The sequence below is a fragment of the Hydra vulgaris genome, chromosome 13 (genome assembly GCF_038396675.1).
Source record: "Hydra vulgaris chromosome 13, alternate assembly HydraT2T_AEP".
NCBI lineage: Eukaryota > Metazoa > Cnidaria > Hydrozoa > Anthoathecata > Hydridae > Hydra > Hydra vulgaris.
The window spans coordinates 58,042,231-58,062,500 of NC_088932.1; the positions used below are offsets into that span (position 1 = coordinate 58,042,231).

Consider the following 20,270-nt stretch of genomic DNA (forward strand, 5'->3'; position numbering starts at 1 on the left):
AAATTTATATTTGAGTATATATTTAATGAGTATTAACTTTATCTTTTATTATTATTGCTTTTTTTATATTACTGTATTTATAAAACTATTATTACTTTTATTTTATACTGTCTTTTTTAACTCTACTAATATTACTATTATCATTAATTTATCTTTGTTTTTTAAATCTTATTAATATTATTTATAATGATAGTGATAGTGATTCAATTGTAGTAATAGTTTTTATGGTTATTGTCCTAATTTTTGCAATTATTATGTTTATTTTATTAAATTCTGTTGTAAACTTTACTACAATTATTTTTACCATTGTTTTTATCATTAGTTATAATTTTTAGTAAAGTTATCATGATATAGTTACTATTTGTTTTTTTATTCACATTATTATTAATATTATTATTTTTATTATATTATTATTGCAATTACTAATATTATCTTTATTTATTAGTGCTTTATTTTCCTTTCTTTTTTTTTTTTTTTTTCTTTTTAATTTTTTTTTCTTATTTATAATTCTTTCTGTGTTTTGTTTGTTACTTTTTTTTTTCACTCCATTGACTAATTTTTAACTATATGAGTGACACCTAACCTTATTTATGTAAGTTTATAAAATATTATTTTAAATTTCATATTTTATGGTTAAATAAATTTATTAAAAAAAAAAATACTTTGATATTTTTCAGCTGTTGATGGAATCAGCCTCTCTGAGAGCTACCATAGAGTTCGGAAACCTGACTACCTGCCAGCCAGTTTTTGAGCTGTACCCTCATTAGTAGATAATAGAATGAGTTGCCTAGTCATAAAATTAGAGACACAAGCAAAACCCATGCATTGAGTCTAGAAGATCCAGCATTCAACATCCTAAACTGAAAACAATGTATTAAAAATACATCTGTGCCAGCCTAATAGATAAAGAAGGGGTGTAAGGCTAGTCAACAGATAGAATCTGTTTAACCCTTTAAGTCTTTGCCTAGGAGGCCTTCTCAAGACAATTGCTGGATGCATTTAACATCTGCCCAAGATGAGTATTTTTATCGAGACACCATCTTTAGCCTTTACTTAACCAAGAACCCCAAGGTAGGGGGTGTTTTAAGTCAGAGTTGGCATCTCCTAGCCTTTGCCTAAAAAGGCGTATCCTACAAGGCAGCAGGTCATGAAGCAGATTGTACTGGGTTACATGTTACCAGTAGCAGGATAACCTGACCTGATAATATACTCTCTTTCTCTCTCTCTCTCTCTCTCTCTCTCTTTCTATATATATATATATATATATATATATATATATATATATATATATATATATATATATATATATATATATATATATATATATTAATGCACTGTTATGTATTACAATTTATCAATACACATTAACATATCAATGTTACACATCAGCAAATGTTGAATTATGTAGTTTTAGTCATCGCAAGTAAAAAAACAATGCAACTATATCATCATATAAAATAGTTTTATTGCAATTTTTTAAAATTTTATTTATTAACTTAGCAAGCATATGTGGTGTGACGTGTGGTTCCCGATATGGCATTTGTCCACCCATAATTTTAAAATGTGACTTAAAAAATATCTGCGTTGTAGGATATTCCTAACTGATACTCAATCTGGCTATAAATAAACAAAACTGGTAAAGAAAGAGATGAACTTTCCGGGTAAATGCTTTTTTGCAGTGCTTTGTTTCTATTTAAAGCACATTATCAACTTAAAAAAAAAAAAAAAAAAGAGCCTAGGAGTTTACAAATTTTTAATGACTCCCGAGACTCTGACTCTGGACTCCGCATCTCTGCTGCTCACATTTATAGGCTATCTGCTCAGTATATTATAATATTGAGTAGATAGCCTATAATATTTTTCGATGAAATTTGGCAGGTGGATAAAAATTGTGTGCAAAAAACTGAGTAGGTTTGCAAACTGAGCATTCCTTTAACAATAATTTAGTGTGATAACAATAACTGTCTTTGATACAAAATAATCAATACAAAATTTACCAACCACACATAAATGTTACACACAAATTAAGTTTAACTATTATATTTTTTTTTTTCAAAAATATTCCAAGCAGCGTAGAAAATAAGAAATCAAAGGCGAGCGGTCAAACTGACCGGCTAATACATAGAATTGACTGTCAATTGTTTTTTTTGAGCGGTCAAAATTTTAATTATTTTTTTGGTTTTAATTTTCATCATAGTAATTATTCTGCATGAAGAAACTTTGTAAATAAAAAAATAACTTTATACTTAAAAATGAACGAAGTCGTATTCCTTTTTTATTTGTATTCTATTTTTAAAAAAAATAAAAAATAAACATTTTTATATTATATCAAAATAGTTTAAACTTGAATACTTAATCAAGTATCGTTTTATGTAATACTACTATAATAGTTGCTAAAGTTACAAAAAGGTTTTATGTAACTTTAATGTTTTTTTAAAGAAACGTTTCATCTGATTCATTATCCAAAGTTTTATTGAAAGACGATTTTAAATCTAAAGACTCATCTGATGACAATTCTGAATCATTTAATGTTTTTATAGTTTTTTTTTTTTTTTTTGCTTTTTTTGAATAAATTTTTCAACTTTCTTGTGTAGGCCTTCGCAACATATCTTCGGCCCATAATTCAATGGCAGGATTCACATCAAGTTCTTTACTATTTGTTTCATCAGTGCACACCCGAATTAAGTTATTTAGCCGTTTTTCAGTTAAGCGATTTCTTTTGTCAGTTTTAATTCTATTCGTAAGAGAAAAAAGACGCTCAACCTTTCCATTCTCAACAGGCAATAAGAACAACAATTCAACAAGAAGTAGAACTGGACTCCAATAGAATTCATAGAACTTGAAAAAATTTGATACCATACTTTATGGTACTCAGTTTTATCTGGTGCCAAATATTTGACAGTGTAATCAACTAAGTTATGCCAAGCATCTAACATATTATTTACTCTCCCAGTGAAGCCAGCATATTGTAATGGCATATTATAAAAGTCATATAATTTTTCGATGTTATCATCAGCAAATGAATTATTGGTGTTATTTTGAAGCCAGCCACCAGTGTTAAGGGTTAACATTCCATACATATCAGGAACTGTATTTTGTGCTTCCAAACGGTCTTCTATGGATTCGTCAATTAACGCTACAATCATTGATTTCAAATTCTTAACTAAAGTTAGTGCGTTTGTGAAGCTCAACCTCCTGGAATGAATACTTTCCAGTGTTGTTTGATTCTTTTGCAAGGAAATGTTTGACTGTTGGTAAATCATTAAATTCTTTTTTCTTCAAGCAACTTTACAGTTTTTTAGTTTGTTCAATAAATCCAGATGATGCTACGGAATCAATTTTGTTGCTTTGAAAAGATTTTTGACTGTTGATAAAACATCTATGAATAATGCTATATAAAGAGGTATTGGTCCATGATTCCACTTCTAACGATACCCTTTAAACTTTCTGCTTGAGTAAAACTAAAATCTGCAGTCATTTTTTCGAGATGTTTCATATATACTCCATATTTGTCTAAGATCATCTCAAGTGCTTGAATTTTATGTGCAATCCATCGTGTTCCTAATTATTATTGCACAAGTATTTTATTTTATAAAGAGTTTTTATTGCTCAAAACACTGTTTTATAAAGAACTTTTGTTGTATAAAAAAACAAGCATGTAATAAAGTATATAATAGTTTGCCGCACTTCTTTCTGCTGGTTGCTTAATTTATCATTTCATTCGCTTACATCCATTCCTTTACTTTTCATTGCTAATTCGTAGGCTCTGATGTGGCAAACCATTTGCATGATCAACTGCGGCACTGTGCTGTATCCTACAACTACCTTCATCGCTTCCCCATTCTACCATATATCCTTTGTAAATATCAATTTGTTTAGTATACTGACGACATACAGTACATTTTAATGCTGTAACATAATTTCCATTGTTTAATATCTCTTTCATTTGCATTGTATTTTGCAAGAGTTGTGTTTACCCATTTTTGAGCTGTTGTTAGCTGTAATTTTCTACTATTGAGTTTTTCTTCTTTTCAACAGGTGGTTTTAATTCCGATCCTGCTTGTGTTAAAAATGAAAGTGTTGTTTGTCTCTTTTTAGACGCCATCATTTTGAAATGTTGATGTTTGACCTTTCTCTTATAATTTAATAATATAAAAAATGTGCAAATTCACAATTGTTAATTTGAAATTTATTTTAAAATAACTCATCCATTGCTATGACTTCGAAAATTGCGGTAAAAGGTTCCGAGAAAAATAAATGAAAAAAAAAGGAGAGAATGTTCTTAGTTTTAAATAATAGAACATTAATTTTAAATAATAGTTAAATAAGAACTCCAATCGTTACCAACGTTGAAAAAGAAAAATGATTGCACATTTTATATCTCATTTGTATATTTTTATATCTCATTTGTATCATTTTATATCTTTCATTTATTTTCATTTGAAATCATTTTATACGCTGATAATGTTAATTAGTTGATAATAATGTTAATGCCTCTCACCGGCAGATGCTGAACTAATATTTAATAAAATCATGACAATCGTTTTATGAAATACTATCAAAATCATTTATGTTACTTAAAACGAAACTTTATACTACAATATATATATTTTTAAGATTTTAATAGTTAAAATCTAGAAAATTTATTTTCATCACAGAGTGGCTTGGTGTGCGGCTCTTAGTCGATAATTTGTAAGTTTTGTTGACTACGGATAAATTAAACTAAAAATAAAAAATAAAGGCATTTTTTCATTGCAATTGGCAGCAAAAGGTTATTAGAAAAATAAATAAAATGATATAAAGAAAATATAAATAAAATGTAGAAATAAAAAAATGTTCTTAGTTAATATTACATTATTGTTAAAACAATAATAAAATAAGAATTTCAATCATTTATGAAAAAAGCAGTTATGGATTTTACCACAGTAAAATGAATTTAGTCTTTATAAGTGAAGCAAAAAAAAATTAATAGTTTGCGTCATTTATAATACTCACTAACAAAGCGATTTAAAGTAGCGTACAAATGATAAAATTATTTTAGAAGCTTTTTTCAAAAATTTACATTTTATGAAATTATGGTATATGCATTTTCAAAGACATTCTGATATTGTCAAATGTTGTATAACTTTTTTTTCTTCAACCGGTCAATCTTGACCAGGAAGAATCCGTTTTGAGAGGTCAAAATAACAATTTCAGTCATTTTGGGTGGTCGGTGACTGTTGACCGCCTGTTATTTTCCATGCTGATTCCAAATTTAGTTTCTAAAAAAAATGCTTGTCTGACACTACCTAATAAAAAGTTCAAAAAATGTGGCACAGAATTTTAGCACAAAATTCTGTTACGTAACACAGATTTTTGCATACCTATTCAAGGGTCTTATAGCACCCCTAAAAATCGTTTTTATATTAAAATTTTGTAAACCCACTATTTTTTTTTTATTATATAGAACACGTTTAATGGGTAAGAGCGATTTAAAAATATTTTTAATGGGACACCCTTCTGAGCCTTTTACTGGTTTAATGAGAACTGCTAACTAAACTAATTAACTGAGACTTATTTTGTTTATCTTTTTTTTTATTAGAAGTACAATTTTTTTTATATATTAATAAAGGATGTTGTTTTTTGTTTCAGACTTTATACTGCATCTCACTTAAAGAAGGTGGTTATATTGAAGAAGATTATCAAAAAATTGTCAGCATTTACTATATGTGTGACAAAGCTGAGCTATGTATAATTACTACTAAAGGCGATTGTCTAATATGGAAAGCTGCAACAGGAGAAATAGAGTTAATGGGAAGTATTGAATCAGGAATTTCTTCAAGTGCTTGGAGTCCTGATAATGAGTTATTAGTAATCACAACAGGTAATGATAGTTATTTTTAGATAGTGAGGAGTATCCCACATTGATATTTTTTTTAATTTATTGATAGTTGATAAATTTTTTTTTGTTAGTGCATGATATTTTTATAAATTGAGTACAAACAAATATATATTTAAAAAAAGTTCTCCTTTTTGACTGTAGTATGGCCTGGGGAAAACGAAAACAGTAAAAAGAAAAATATTTTTTTATTTGACAAACCATTTTTAGTATTTGAATTAATATAATATTCTTTTTCAATAATTTATGGAATTACTGTTAAAAATGTGTTTTTAAAAAGATTTTATTGATACCCTATGTTCCTTTTTAATTGTTAGGGTCTGGATCATTTCTTCTAATGAGCTGTGATTTTGATGTTATTTGCGAACAGGCTATTCATTCAGCTGCTTTTGGAGAAGGTTTTTATTTTTTAAATTTTATGTTCTACTGAGGAAATATACTCTCGTAGTTTGTCAGGAGTCCTCCTCTTAAACAGGCTTCTACAATAGCATATTGAACTTTCTTAGAATTATAAAATATGGCCTCTATCTGCAAATGCAAACCCCTATAATATATTCCTTAATTATAATTCACAGCAACAACAAATTATTTATAATAAAGATAATTTGTTTAGGTGTGTTTATTTAAAATTTATTTATTTGTTTTTAGTTGTTTTGTTTGTTTATATGTTTTGTAAAAATATCATAATATCATAAAACATTGATAGTTACATGTTGTGATAGTTGCATGTTGTGATAATTACATGTTGTGATAGTTACATGTTGTGAACATAAATGTGTCATAATAAAAATCTCAATAAAATTTTTTTTAATTTTTTGTATATTTTAACTTTGTCATAGCTCAACAAATAACTGTTGGATGGGGTAAAAAAGAGACACAGTTCCATGGTTCAGAAGGTAAAGAAGCTGCACACCAAAAATTACATCAGGTAAAAGTTTATAAAATAAATTAATTCAGGTAATATAATTTTTTTTATTTATACAACAAACTTTTTAACAAAATACATATTATTGTTATGTCATTTATATAACAAAATATATTATTAAAATATATAAAAAAAATATTATAAAAAATAAAAAATATTATATTACATATTATTGTTCGTAAATATGATTTCTTTATCTTTAGTAATTATTTATCTTTAGTTTAATTTTATATTGTGTCATTAATATTGCTATTATTTTAGTTTGAAAAAATGATGTTTTCATACTCTACATTATTTTTTCAGTTTTAAATCATTCTTTAAATCATGTATTGAATATTTACCACACAGGAAAGCAAAATAAATTTATGGGATGATTATAGAACAGAAGTATCGTGGAGAGGCGATGGACAGTTTTTTGCAATTTCTTCTGTTGACCAAGTGAGAAGTAATAATTTATACATTTTAATTTATCTATATAACAACATATATTACATATTTCAGTAAAATATCCCTATTTCAGTATGATGTCTGATTGCTCAGCTAAGTGTGCAATATTCTTTGTGTGTGTGTGTGTGTATATATATATATATATATATATATATATATATATATATATATATATATATATATATATATATATATATATATATGCATATACATATATGTTTGTTTTTAACAGAAATATCTAAAAAATTGTTTCTCATTTATTTTCAATTAAAATTTGAAGGTTACAGATGTGTTCGCATTTACAATCGAGAGGGAATCCTTCAATCTACAAGTGAAAAAATAGAAGGCTTAGAAGAATGTATAGCATGGCGGTAAGTTTGAGAAATTTATTTTAAATTTTGTATAAATACATTTCCTGTCCAAATTATTATACAAGTTAATAATTACTTTGCATGAGTTTATATGCAATTTAAACATAGATGTAATGGATTTTTATTTGGGATATTTTTTAAATACTTTAAATTTTTAATGTATAATGTTAATGTGTTCACAATCTTAACCAAATAATACATATATAAAAAGTACAGCTTGAGTCAAATTTTCTCAGATGTGTTTTTGTGATTTTGTGCACTGTGTTTAGGTTTGCAGTTTTAGTTTTTTTCGATTTAGATTTGCATATGTAATAGCTTTTTATTCACAAGATTTTTTATTTATTTCAAATTTGTATTTATTTTTAATGTATGGCATCACAATGTTAAATAACACAGGTCTGTGACATAAAAATTGTTTCAAATTTAATAAGTGATTTTCACAGTATTCAACACTGATTTTGGGAAAAATAGTGAAAAAAATCACGTACAGTTATTTTACAAACTGATTGTCTAGTTTTAGCTTTTTCGACATTTTTATAAATAGTTCCATACTCTAGTAAGTTTGAATTTTGGTTTTTAAGATCTCCACAAACTGTGTTATTTAGCCTAAAGTACAAGTTGTTTTATGGACAATGGCTACCAGAGGATGTATAAACTCACCAGGTTGCTTCTGCTACATTTGTGGTAACTATACCATAAAGCGACAAAGAAACATCTCCGATTTTGTTGAAAAGGTATATTTTGCCTATTTTGATATAAAGTTAGGGGATCAAGATAAGTCTTGAGCTCCACACAAAGTTTGTTAATATATGTTGAGGAACTGAGACAATGGTTTCAAGGTAAAAAGCAGTCCTTACTTTATGGAATACCAATGGTTTGGAGGGAGCCCAAAAATCATAGTGATGACTGTTATTTTTGTTCTTGCAATGTACAAGGTTTCAATTTGAAAAACAAAAAGGATATTTCTTACCCTAACATTCAATCAGCCATTCGCCCTATTCCTCATGGACCTGGAGTACCAATACCCTCTCCTCCAGATTCCTCCAGATGGATGATATTTTAGATGATCACGAGACATTGGCTCAGCAAGGTGATAGTGAAGAAGACAGTGATTGCTACAATCCTGGCACAACCAATCCCTTTCCATTCTCACAATCTGAACTGAACAGTTTAGTTAGAGACCTAGGTCTTCCTAAAGACTCAGCAGAAGTTTAAAGATCTAGATTGAAAGATAAAAATATGTTGGCTCCGGGTACATCCTTTTCTTGGTATCAATCAAGGGAAAAGGAATTTGTATTTTTCTTTTCTCAAGAAGGTGATCTGGCATTTTGCAGTGATGTTCCTGGACTTATGGCATGTTTTAAAATAGAATATGCTCCTGATGAGTGCAGGCCCTTGAGAAAAACCTTTGAAGTAGGGGTTAAAAATATTGAGAGAAAAAGCCTTGTGGATCCCAAAAAAGTGTTACTATCACCACTTCACATTAAGTTGGGGCTGATGAAACAATTTGTTATGGCATTGCCAAAAAGAAGGGGAGATTTTCAAATATCTTTGTGGGCAGTTTCCTGGTTTATCCGAGGCAAAGCCAAAGGAAGGAATCTTTGTCGGACCAGACATTAGAAAACTTATGAGAGATCCTAATTTTGTGGACAAAATGGAAACAAAAGAAAAGGCAGCATGGACATCCTTTAAATTTGTTGTTATTGGTTTCCAAGGAAACAACAAAGATCCAAACTACAAGACCATTGACACAGACATACTTGACAACTTTTAGAAGCTGGGCTGTAACATGAGTATTAAAGTTCATTTTTTCCATTCACATCTTGATTACTTCCCTGCAAACCTTGGTGATGTAAGTGAAGAGCAAGGCGAAAGATTTCACCAAGACATCAAGAAAATGGAAAGAAGATATTAAGGAAGATGGAACGTCAACATGATAGCGGACTACTGCTGGATGTTGAAGAGAGATGATCCTGAACGAATCCACAACCGGAAAAGCAATAAAAGAAGCTTCGACAGAAAGCAAAAACGTTATTATAAGGACTTATAAACTGAAAGAGAAATTTAAGTGTTCTTGAAATATAGTTTAGAAGATGATTTATACATAAAATAAAATTCTATAATGTTTGAAAAATGTGATAAATTGGTTAAATTTTGTTATTTTACTCAAAAATAATCCCTTTTTTGTGAGAAAACCTGACGTGAAAGAAAAAAATGGATTGCATTTTTGAAATCAGTGCTGAGAAATACATAAAAAACAGTTATCAAATTTCAAACAACTTTTTAAAAATATTTTTTGCAGACCTGTGTAATTAATTCATAAACAAAAAGAAGTACAAACTAGTTTCAAATGCTCTTTCTTGTGTGTAGATCTTTTGTGTTTCTGTAGTTATGTGCACTGTGTTTAGGTTTGCAGCTTTGTACTACGCAATTATTTGTTAATTTTGTGATGGGTAAAAAAAGTAAAAGGATCTTTCAACACGTAAAAAGACTGTAGAAGTTCCTCAATACTGTTTTTCAATCCGCAAAATATCAAAATATAAGGTTTAAAGTTTCTAATGCTTAAGACAAATAGTTCCATATGGCAAATAAAGAATCAGCATGCGACGAATGCGACGAAAAGAAAATTGAGACAAATTGAACCTAAAAGAAATGATGCGACAGAAACCACGACAGGTCTGCTTCATGAAAAGCACATGATGAAATTTTGAAGAATAAAGCTTTGTTTGTGCGTGTCATCATGGAGAAAAGTTTCATCCTAACTACGTTATTCAGACCATTAAACACTCTACAAAATGATGATTTATTCAGTCATTAGCAGCAAATTACTGGATGTCTATATGTGGTAAAAAGTATAATAAGGCAACATCAATACAAAGAAGTCAGTTAATTCCACAACTCAAAGTAAGGTTTCCGAATGGGGAGCCTTTAATTTTTATAAATAAGAAAAGGTTGACACACAGCATGGCCTGTAAAAGGTCACCACACAGCATGATCTGAATATGATTGCATTATTTTTAACTTTTTTTCAATAAATAAAATACATATTTTTAATAAATACTTTTTTCTATAACTATGTTTTATTTGTGTAAAAAACAGGTAAAATTGTGGATAATAAAAAAAATATAGGGTAGACTAGGGTATTTTAAGCACCTCGCGAAAATTGGAGTATTTTTAAAAATAATTAATCTGCATCCAAAATTTTTGCAAATAAAAATTTTTTAGAGATCACTACTCATGATCCACATATATATTTGAACGTCCAAAATTTTTTCACAGAGGTTTCAAAAAAATAGCAATATTAGCCAGACCACTGGATAATATGAGTACTTTAAATTAGCTCAAAAAATTAACATTAAGTAAAAAAATACCAACCTGCCAATTAGAACTAATTTGAGGAATATAATGATTTGTTGTTAACATAACCTATCATTAAATGATATTTTTTTTGTCACTTTTTGTTAAAACAACACTACTTTGTTTTACGCAAAAAAAAAGATTTATTCATTTTTTCAATTTTGTTAACTCAAACCTTTAAATAATAAAAATTTTTGAATTTAAGTTACAAAAAAGATATTTAGTAATGTTAAAATAATAAAAGTTTCTGCTATGTTGTGCCTTCAAAAAGCAATTGCAAAAAACCACTGCAATTTTAGGACTTTAAACTAGGTACTTTCAATGAAAAACACTGGGTAGTTTGAGCATGCTCATATTACATGAAAATGCTATCTTTAAATGAAGTCAAAAATAAATGTTTTTTGAATTATTTTCCAAACAAAAATGGAACAGATTTCTAACTAATATTTTTTTTTTTTAATTAAAAAATAAATATCTACATTTCAACATAAAAATTTTGCAAATTTCGTAAGTAATTAGGGTTGACTGGTAAACAAGTCAAAAGTTAATTGAGCAAGAGATTGAGAAAGATAAAAGTTTTGAGCCAGCAAGTCAATGGTAAAGGCAAAACATGTTACTATGGCGAAACATGTTACTATGGAGCCTTTGAGAATCAAAAGATAATAGCCATCAAGACTGAAATTGGAAGATAAAACATGGTGATGATCTAAATATAATATGAAAATATATAAACACCTAAAAACATGATGATGATCAAATAGATATATAATGCTCTCGTAGATATTATTGACTTTTGCCCGGGAGTGCAAAAAAAAAACCTGACAAAAAATATCATAGACTCATATAATAAAAAAATTCAGCACAATTTTTATAGAAATGTATATGATGTTGTTGTATATTAAGTATAATAAAAAGAAATTAGGCTTTGTAAAGTATTATTTATTAGTACTTTTTAGTATTTAGTAGTGCCAATCCTTTGTTTCTTATGACTTCTTTGCATTAAGAAAGCTCACTATTTACAAGTCTTTTTAATAAGTCATTTGGCAAAGCATTCCATCCAACAAGAAGAATTTGAACCAATTCATCTTCATTTGTACTAATGGTTGTCTTGCATGTTTGAAAATGGTTGTCTTGCATGTTTGAAAAATGGCTGTCTTGCATGTTTGAAAATGGTTGTCTTGCATGTTTGAAAATGGTTGTCTTACATGTTTGAAAATCAACCAAAACAAAATAAAAGGAGTCTTCTTGCTTTCCGATAACTTTCCGATTCATTTCCATCATTTAGCATTTCCATCAATTCATTATAACTTTAGCCCATTGTACACATGTCTAATTTTTGTGCTCAATGCACCACTTAAATTATTTTTTTGCAATTAGTTTCACCAAAAAAGAGTTTTTTTATTTGCTTTCCAGCAAAAAGTTCATCTGATGCTTTTATTCAATGAAATGTTGTCTACTTTGAGATATTAGTGAGGTGCAAATCTAGTTTTTTATCAGAGTAGGCGGATTTAGGATCTTTTTTGGCACCATTAAGAGTGTAGCAATCTTTTTGAAATATCTTCTCACAGATCAAAAAAGACCATTCAGTGTTTCCAGTGTGTTTATATTTCACCAATCTACTATTAGTTGAGTTTTGTCATTTAAAATGCTTCTGTGAGACTCTCCTTGGTCCCCAATATATATGTGAAGCTTGTTCATACCATACATAATACAATCTTTTCAAGTTTTCTTACTTTTATTTCTACCTTTTTATCCTAAAGTTGCTACCTCTCTACATGCTGATGCCCAAATCATCACCATCCTCATTGCTCAACCAAAACCACCTTAATTTTCTTTAACAAACCTTGTTGGATATGCTCACTGTTCCTAATCTCTTAGATTAGGAATAGTGAGTGACTAAGATCATGGCTTTTTTCTTGTTTTATTAGAGTTATCTATCAGCATCTATCTACATCTGATCAGCATCTTCTCTCTCTGCAAATATTACACCATATAAACAGAGGAGAGTTGCTTAAATTTGAACAGCTCCTTTATTGGAACACTTGCATTTGTTTTTGAAATAAAATATCTTATGGCTATATTTTACAATTTTCTACTAAATTGTCTTATTTTCTACATTTAGAAAGATTTTGAAAGTTATCCTTCAAAAACAGCATGTGCATCATTTGGTGTCACCTAAGCGATAAAGCATGTGCACCCTGGTCGCCTAAGTGATCAGGGTCCAGGCCCGGGTGTTAGTCCTGACTAAGAATGAGGCTTTTTACAAACCCAGCCCCATCCCTGGCAAAAATGTATAATTTAACAGGGATTAATAGCCCTGGCTAGAAAAAAAGTTATAATACTTTATATATTATAAAATGCATTTATTAAATACTGTCCATGAATTAGAAATGTTAAACTTACTTTAGTTAAATTTAGAATAACAGAGCTTAGCATCAGACAGCACTTTTTTACTTTTTTTCAATAGTAAAAAGATATTTGTTCTCAAAAGAGATGCTTTGTATTAAAGTTTAAAAAAGTGATTACAGTTTAATATAGCAACTGCAAAAGAAGGTGAGAAACATGGAGTAGAATGAGGCTTAAATTAAAACCAAGGAGAAGAATTATTAGCTTCCATACCTGCTTGCATTCAGGAGGTTAGGTGAGAGGTGCATTTATGCATACATAATATGGGTATATATGAATATAAGCAATTATGTTTGTTTATTTATATGCTGACATACAATATCCTAACATGTTTATACAAAATTTAGTATTTATATGGTGTAATATTTGCCAAAAAAGAAGATAATGATCAGGTGTGTGGTTTTACTAACTATACAAGAAAAGGAGCCATAATCTTAGACAGAGATTAGAAAAAATATTGTAGAAAAAATTAAAGTGTTTGATGATAATAATGATGATTATAATAATCATGTTGATCATGATAATGTTTATATATAATGCATGAATACATTTATATATACATGCATATACACTACCATTCATAAATACTCGAATTACATTATCTTTTTTTAAAAATGCTATTTTTTATTCAACTATTTTTTATGTTTATTTTTGCACAATTAGATAACTAAAAAGTATTTTGATTAAAATACTTTAATGAAAATCATAAAAATAGTAATTGAAAAGTATTTTCATTAAAATACTTTGTTAAAAATCATAAAAATCATTGTTTGGTTCAATGACTGTAAATGTGGACCGATGTGTTGAAGTTTGAAATCTTTAATTTCAAGATAAGATTGTTTGTATGGAGAAAAAAAAAATCGTTGAATGTATGATAAAATAGTGTTTATTATGGACTGTAAATTATGGTGGATGTAGTGTTAAGCTGTGGGACTGTTTTGATTGAAATGCCACAGGTGACTTTGTAAAAATAGAGGGAGTAATGACAAAAGTAGTTTACTTGTACACTTACAAAATTGTGCTATATCTTCAGAATGATTGTTAATGGAAAGCCATTTAATTTTTCAGAAGAAATTGACTTAAAGCTTAAATCCAAAACATATTTTTCAAAAAATTGTATAAGTTATTTGACTGAGTTTGAGAACGATCGAATATTGAATAGAATGATTTAGCCTCTCCAATCACAAGATCTCTCTTCTATCAGATTTTTATGAAAACTAATGCCTAATGATGCATGAGATGTGGAAAAAACTTATTAGTTAGTGGCATAAAATTTACTTCAACAAATTGGATAAGCCATTAAGTAGAACGCAAAGAATATGTATGACAGTTAAACTAATCTAATGGGGCTTATACACTTTTTTTTTTGAACACCTAATAAATAAAAAGATAACATATAGTTCAGGTAGACTTTGTTTTCAGCTTCTCTTCCAGTAGTATAAATAGGGCGTTCTGGCTCATTTTTCTGAAATGTTTTACAACTGGTTTATGAAGTTCGTTTGCAAGTGTGTCAGTCCATTTCAATTCTTTACCCTTTTCTTTTTTACTGATCGTTTGTAGTTTTTTTGAGTATTTTCAACACCTAACCCAAATTTTTCTTTAGATGCTATAATAGGTTTTATAATACCTCGTTCAATTCTTTCACGTATAGTTGGATTTTTTATAGAATTCATTTCTTCGATCATAATTTTATCAGCTAAATTTCTTTTTGCTGTGTCATTGAAGTATTTATAATCAAGATCGTGATGGTAAGCTGCATTATCAATTCTATCTATAGGTTTACTCCATTTTTTATATGCGTCAGTAGAAGTTAATCGTTCATCTAAATTAGTACCAGGACCTGCAAAGTTCATTCCAGGTAAATGCATTTCACCTGGAAACTTCGACCATGGTAGTTTTATTTTACGTGTTGTTGAATTAATCGAACTCACTAAATCTCCTCCTTTTTTTGAGGATACAAATTGAGTTTATAATCTTCCACAAATAGCGCAATTTCCCCGTTGCATATTTCTATTGTTTTTACTCACAACATTTTGCAAGTTTAGTGTATTAGTTAGTAGCAAGTTTAGTGTATTAGTTAGTAGTAAGTTAAGCTTTGGTATCTTAAATCGAAAAGTACAACCATTCAAATAATTATGGATGGTAGTGTATATATATAAAATCATATAACACATGAATATGTTTATATACACATGTATATATATATATATAGATGTATATGTATATTTACATATGTATATATATACATACATACATATATACATATATATTTTATATATATATACATATATATATATATATATATATATATATATATATATATATATATATACATATATATATATATACATATATATATATATATATGTATATATATATATATATATATATATATATATATATATACATATATATATATATATATATATATATATATATATGTATGTATATATATATATATAAATATATGTATGTATATATATGTGTGTATATATATATATATAAATATATGTATGTATATATATGTGTGTATATATATATATATATATATATATATATATATATATATATATATATATATATATATATATATATATATATATATATATAGCTCTAACATTTTTTTATAAAAAGAGGAAATCCAATCTAATTCGTAATTATGTTTGAATAGTAAATGTGTTTTGTAATTAAATACATTTACTATTCAAACCAGATATTTTTACAATGGAAAAAACTATCCAGATTCATGGAGTTAATATTAACCTCTCAACCGGAAGTATAATGACAAAACAACAAATGTTTTTTGTTAATATCTTAATAAATATATTGTTTTGTTGATTTTAATAAACTCAAAACTTATTTTCTAAGGTTTATTTACAAAATAAACATAACTTGTCTTGGCACTTGGGAATCCCTTTAACAAAGACTGTGTTTATGTATCATTAAACATTTGTCAGAGAAGATTGAAGTGGTTTGGCCATCATAATGTATAGAGATAGCAGCTTAAAGAGAAAATGGTAGAAGTTGAAGTAAGAAAACTTGGAGAGAGTTGTTACATATGAACAAGCTCTGGTCACAAAACTAGCCTTGGCTATTTGTTATCAGACTAGGCCCCAGTCCAGTCAACTATCAACCCCAGTCACTTACTATGTGCATCAGCACTTTAAATCTTTTTTTTTTTTTTTTTTTTTATGTGATTTAATTTTGTGTTTAAACTGAACTGAAAAAACCAATTTTATTTTGAATAATAGTGAATCTATTAAGTTAAATTATGGTTAAAAGTTTAGTATCGTCCGTTTTTATTAATCTAGTCCAAAATGTTTCATAGTTAAACCATCTTTAGAAGTTTTTCATAGTTTATATTTTGGCAACTCTCTCCTACCAAAATTTGTATAAATATGTAAGGATATTGTATCCCAGCATATAAATAAATACCATATATATGTGTTTATATCCATATATATCTATATTATATGCCAGTTTTTAGTAAATAGGCAATATATGCATTCATTTATGTATTATAAATTTTTTCCTAGTCCTGGCTATCAACCCCTGCTAAGTCTTATAATTTGGAAAGCCCGGGTTTGTAAAAAGTTCCGTGTTTATCTGGGGCCTTCGTCATTTACTAGTTTTCAACTGCATGTAGCTTTAAGATGTCTCAAATGCAATATTACTTAAATATTAAATTCAATTCCATTATGGTCAATACTATTGAAATTGTAATTAAAATTTTAATAAACAGAAAAATTTGGAATATAGATAATTATATCTGATAGGCAATATTATTTAAATTAAAAGTTAATTGATTTTTTAAATTTGTTGCCAGTATAAAAAGTTTGTCTTTAATTTGTAATCGTGTTACAGCTTTTAAAATTTGTTATTGTCTATTTGTTTTCTATAATATGTTACTGTAAGATTATATTTTATCAAATAAAAAATTTTTCTCTTTTAATCTAAGCTTACTTCTTGTTCTGAAAATTTAATATTGTGTCATTACTTTTTAGACCATCTGGAAATTTAATAGCATGTTCTCAAAGAAAACCCAACAAACATGATGTAATTTTTTTAGAAAAAAATGGTTTGCAGCATGGACAATTTACTTTACCTTTTTTAACACATGATAAAATGGTATTAGTTGTTTTAATGTATTAGTTTTTTTTTTTTTCTAGCTTATACCGTTAAATCCTGGTAACTCAAATATCAGTTAGCTCAAAGTTTTATTATCTCTTTTTAACTAAGGTTCTAACTAACTGTTTAACTGTTTTCTAATGTTCCATGAAATCGGAAACCTAAGAAAGCAGTTTACTTCACCAAAGTTAAGCATTTAATTAGTTAAATTTTTTTCTATGGAGGCTTAAGTTATTAGGATTTAATTGTATTAATCATTTTCTAAGTATTATATTTTACTTATTTAAATATTATTTTTATCAAAGTTATTATTATTCATTAATAAGTATGATTATAATAATTCTCATATGTATTATTTATAATTATTATAAAACTAAAAATTTCTAAATTTGTTTTTATTTTGATATTTTTAATAAATAATATGTAATTGTTTTTCAAAAAATTTGAGAAAGATTTTCTTTTATTAGTTAAGAAAAGTTTTCCATTGTAAGTTGAGAATGGCAACATCAGTCCTCGGGATTAGAGTCGGCATTCGGCAATGCCGACCTAGAGTGTTTGAGATCAGCATTTTTTTTTATTCCGAGGGCTGCAACACTGATACAAAAACGGTTTTTAAATTTTTGTCAAGGCATAATATGTTACCTTGTACTACTATATTACATGGCTGTGTATGTTTATTTTGAGGCTGATTCTAAGAGTCTTATTTTTGCAACAACAAAAGAAAGATTACAGTACTAAGAAAACTTTAATTTTTAAATTTGCATATGTCTTGCAAAATATTTATTAAAATGACTGAGTTTTCAAACTGAGCTTCAAACAATTTTTTTAGAGATTTTTCCAGCTCTGAAATGCTACTTAACTCAAATTTTGTAATTTTGTAAGTGATTTCCTTTTGTGATTGATTCCCCCTTTAATTTTGTGAGTGATTCCCCCTTTAATTTTGTGAGTGATTCCCCTTTAGCTTGAAATAATTCACAATACGTCACATGAAATAAATCACAAAATCCTTCAAAGTTCTCTATGTAAAAATTTCTCCGGGCGCTTATTTAATCTAGAAAGTTTTCAAACAGATATTTATTCTTATTAAAGTTGAAATCTGAAAGTTAACAAAAAAAAAAAATGATTTTTATCCAACAAAAAATGTGAAAGTTTTACTAATATTTTAAAATTATATATGTTAATACTGGGAAAATATATGTTTTTACTGGGCATTGTATTTTTAATATAAATTTGCTTTCTATTGAATCTGAGTTTGAAAGAATCAAAAATTTAATTCATTATTATATAATATAGATATTATGCATAAGTTGGAATGTAAGCTCAGATGTCTTAATGCTGCTACTAACTGATATGAAGAAAACAACAAATTATGTTGGTATGTAATTTCATTATTAACAAAACAATTTTAAATGTAAATTTAAAATAATTTATCATATATATTAATTCAAATAATTAGTTCAATTGTGGACTGTGGGAAACTACCACTGGTATTTAAAACAAGAAATAAATTTCAAAAATCAAAATAAATCTCCAACTGTGGTTTGGGATCAAGATTGTGCATATAAAATACATATTATATGTGATGGTTAGTACTCTTGTTTTCTTTCAATTTTTTTTAACTTGTTATTAAAAAAATAAAGTTTCTACCCTGTAAACACAAGATGTGTTTAATGCGTCTAAAATATGTATTGTTATTAAAAAATAAGTTTGTAACTAAAATACATTTGCGCTATTGTATAAATTTTATTTCATTTATACATATATATATATATATATATATATATATATATATATATATATATATATATATATATATATATATTATATATATATATATATATATTATTTATATATATATATATTATATATATATATATATATATATATATATATATATATATATTATTATTTATATTATATATAAATATATTATTATTTATATTATATTATAATATATATATATATTATTATTTATATATATATATATATTATTATTTATATATATATATATATATATATATATATATATATATATATATATATATTATTTGTATTTTTACAATTTAAAATTTGTGTTAAAAAAATTATAAATATTGAGTTGAAAATAAATTATAGTTTTAAAATTTTTTCCTGTAAGCTTTTGTAACATTAGAGTTTTATTAAAGCAAAATATTTCTGTGTTTTATTTGATTCTGTGTATTTTAAACAGCAGTTCTCTGTGACTTTTATTTGATGTTGTAGTATGCATGTAGTATGTAGCATGCGGCAGTGGTGTAGTGGTGTAGTGGTAGAGTGCTCGCCTTTAAGCTAGAAGTTCCAAGTTCGATCCACGTCCCTTATAATACTGCACTCAACTTGTTTCTCTGCACAAATGTCTTGTTTGTCAAGGGTTGTGTTTCTGAGTTAGAGTTGAGAGAGGGTTGTAACCACAACTAAACTAGCCTCCTCGATTGTAGTGCCCTTCTTGGGTAGGTGAATTGAAATAAAAATTTTTAAAAAATCTATATATTCTCAGGTCACAAAATCTCATATTTCATCTCAAAAATTAGAGACTTCCAGAGACTTCTGGAGAATCTTTAACAGTGTCTATAATAAGGGCAAATTTGTCTTCCACTTCTTTTGCATGGTTCAGATTTTGTCACCTTACCTAAAGACAAAGCTGAAATGTTTGCTAAGAACTTTTTATCAACCTTATCTCTTGATTTGGCTATCACATCCTTCCTGATTCGACTAATCACATCCTTCCTGATATAGTTGA

The 20,270-nt window shown here is 27.3% G+C and overlaps 1 protein-coding gene across 1 annotated transcript in view; it reads left to right on the forward strand.

The window, feature by feature from the left end:
* Window positions 1-20,270, forward strand: part of LOC100204897 (putative elongator complex protein 1) — an 80,318-nt gene that overhangs the window by 11,038 nt on the left and 49,010 nt on the right. Inside the window, exons 2-9 of the mRNA XM_065815010.1 lie at window positions 5,632-5,863; window positions 6,196-6,276; window positions 6,718-6,806; window positions 7,152-7,248; window positions 7,531-7,621; window positions 17,389-17,512; window positions 18,806-18,887; window positions 18,969-19,097. Coding sequence (XP_065671082.1) covers window positions 5,632-5,863; window positions 6,196-6,276; window positions 6,718-6,806; window positions 7,152-7,248; window positions 7,531-7,621; window positions 17,389-17,512; window positions 18,806-18,887; window positions 18,969-19,097 — 925 coding nt within the window. The remainder of the gene's footprint in view (window positions 1-5,631; window positions 5,864-6,195; window positions 6,277-6,717; window positions 6,807-7,151; window positions 7,249-7,530; window positions 7,622-17,388; window positions 17,513-18,805; window positions 18,888-18,968; window positions 19,098-20,270) is intronic.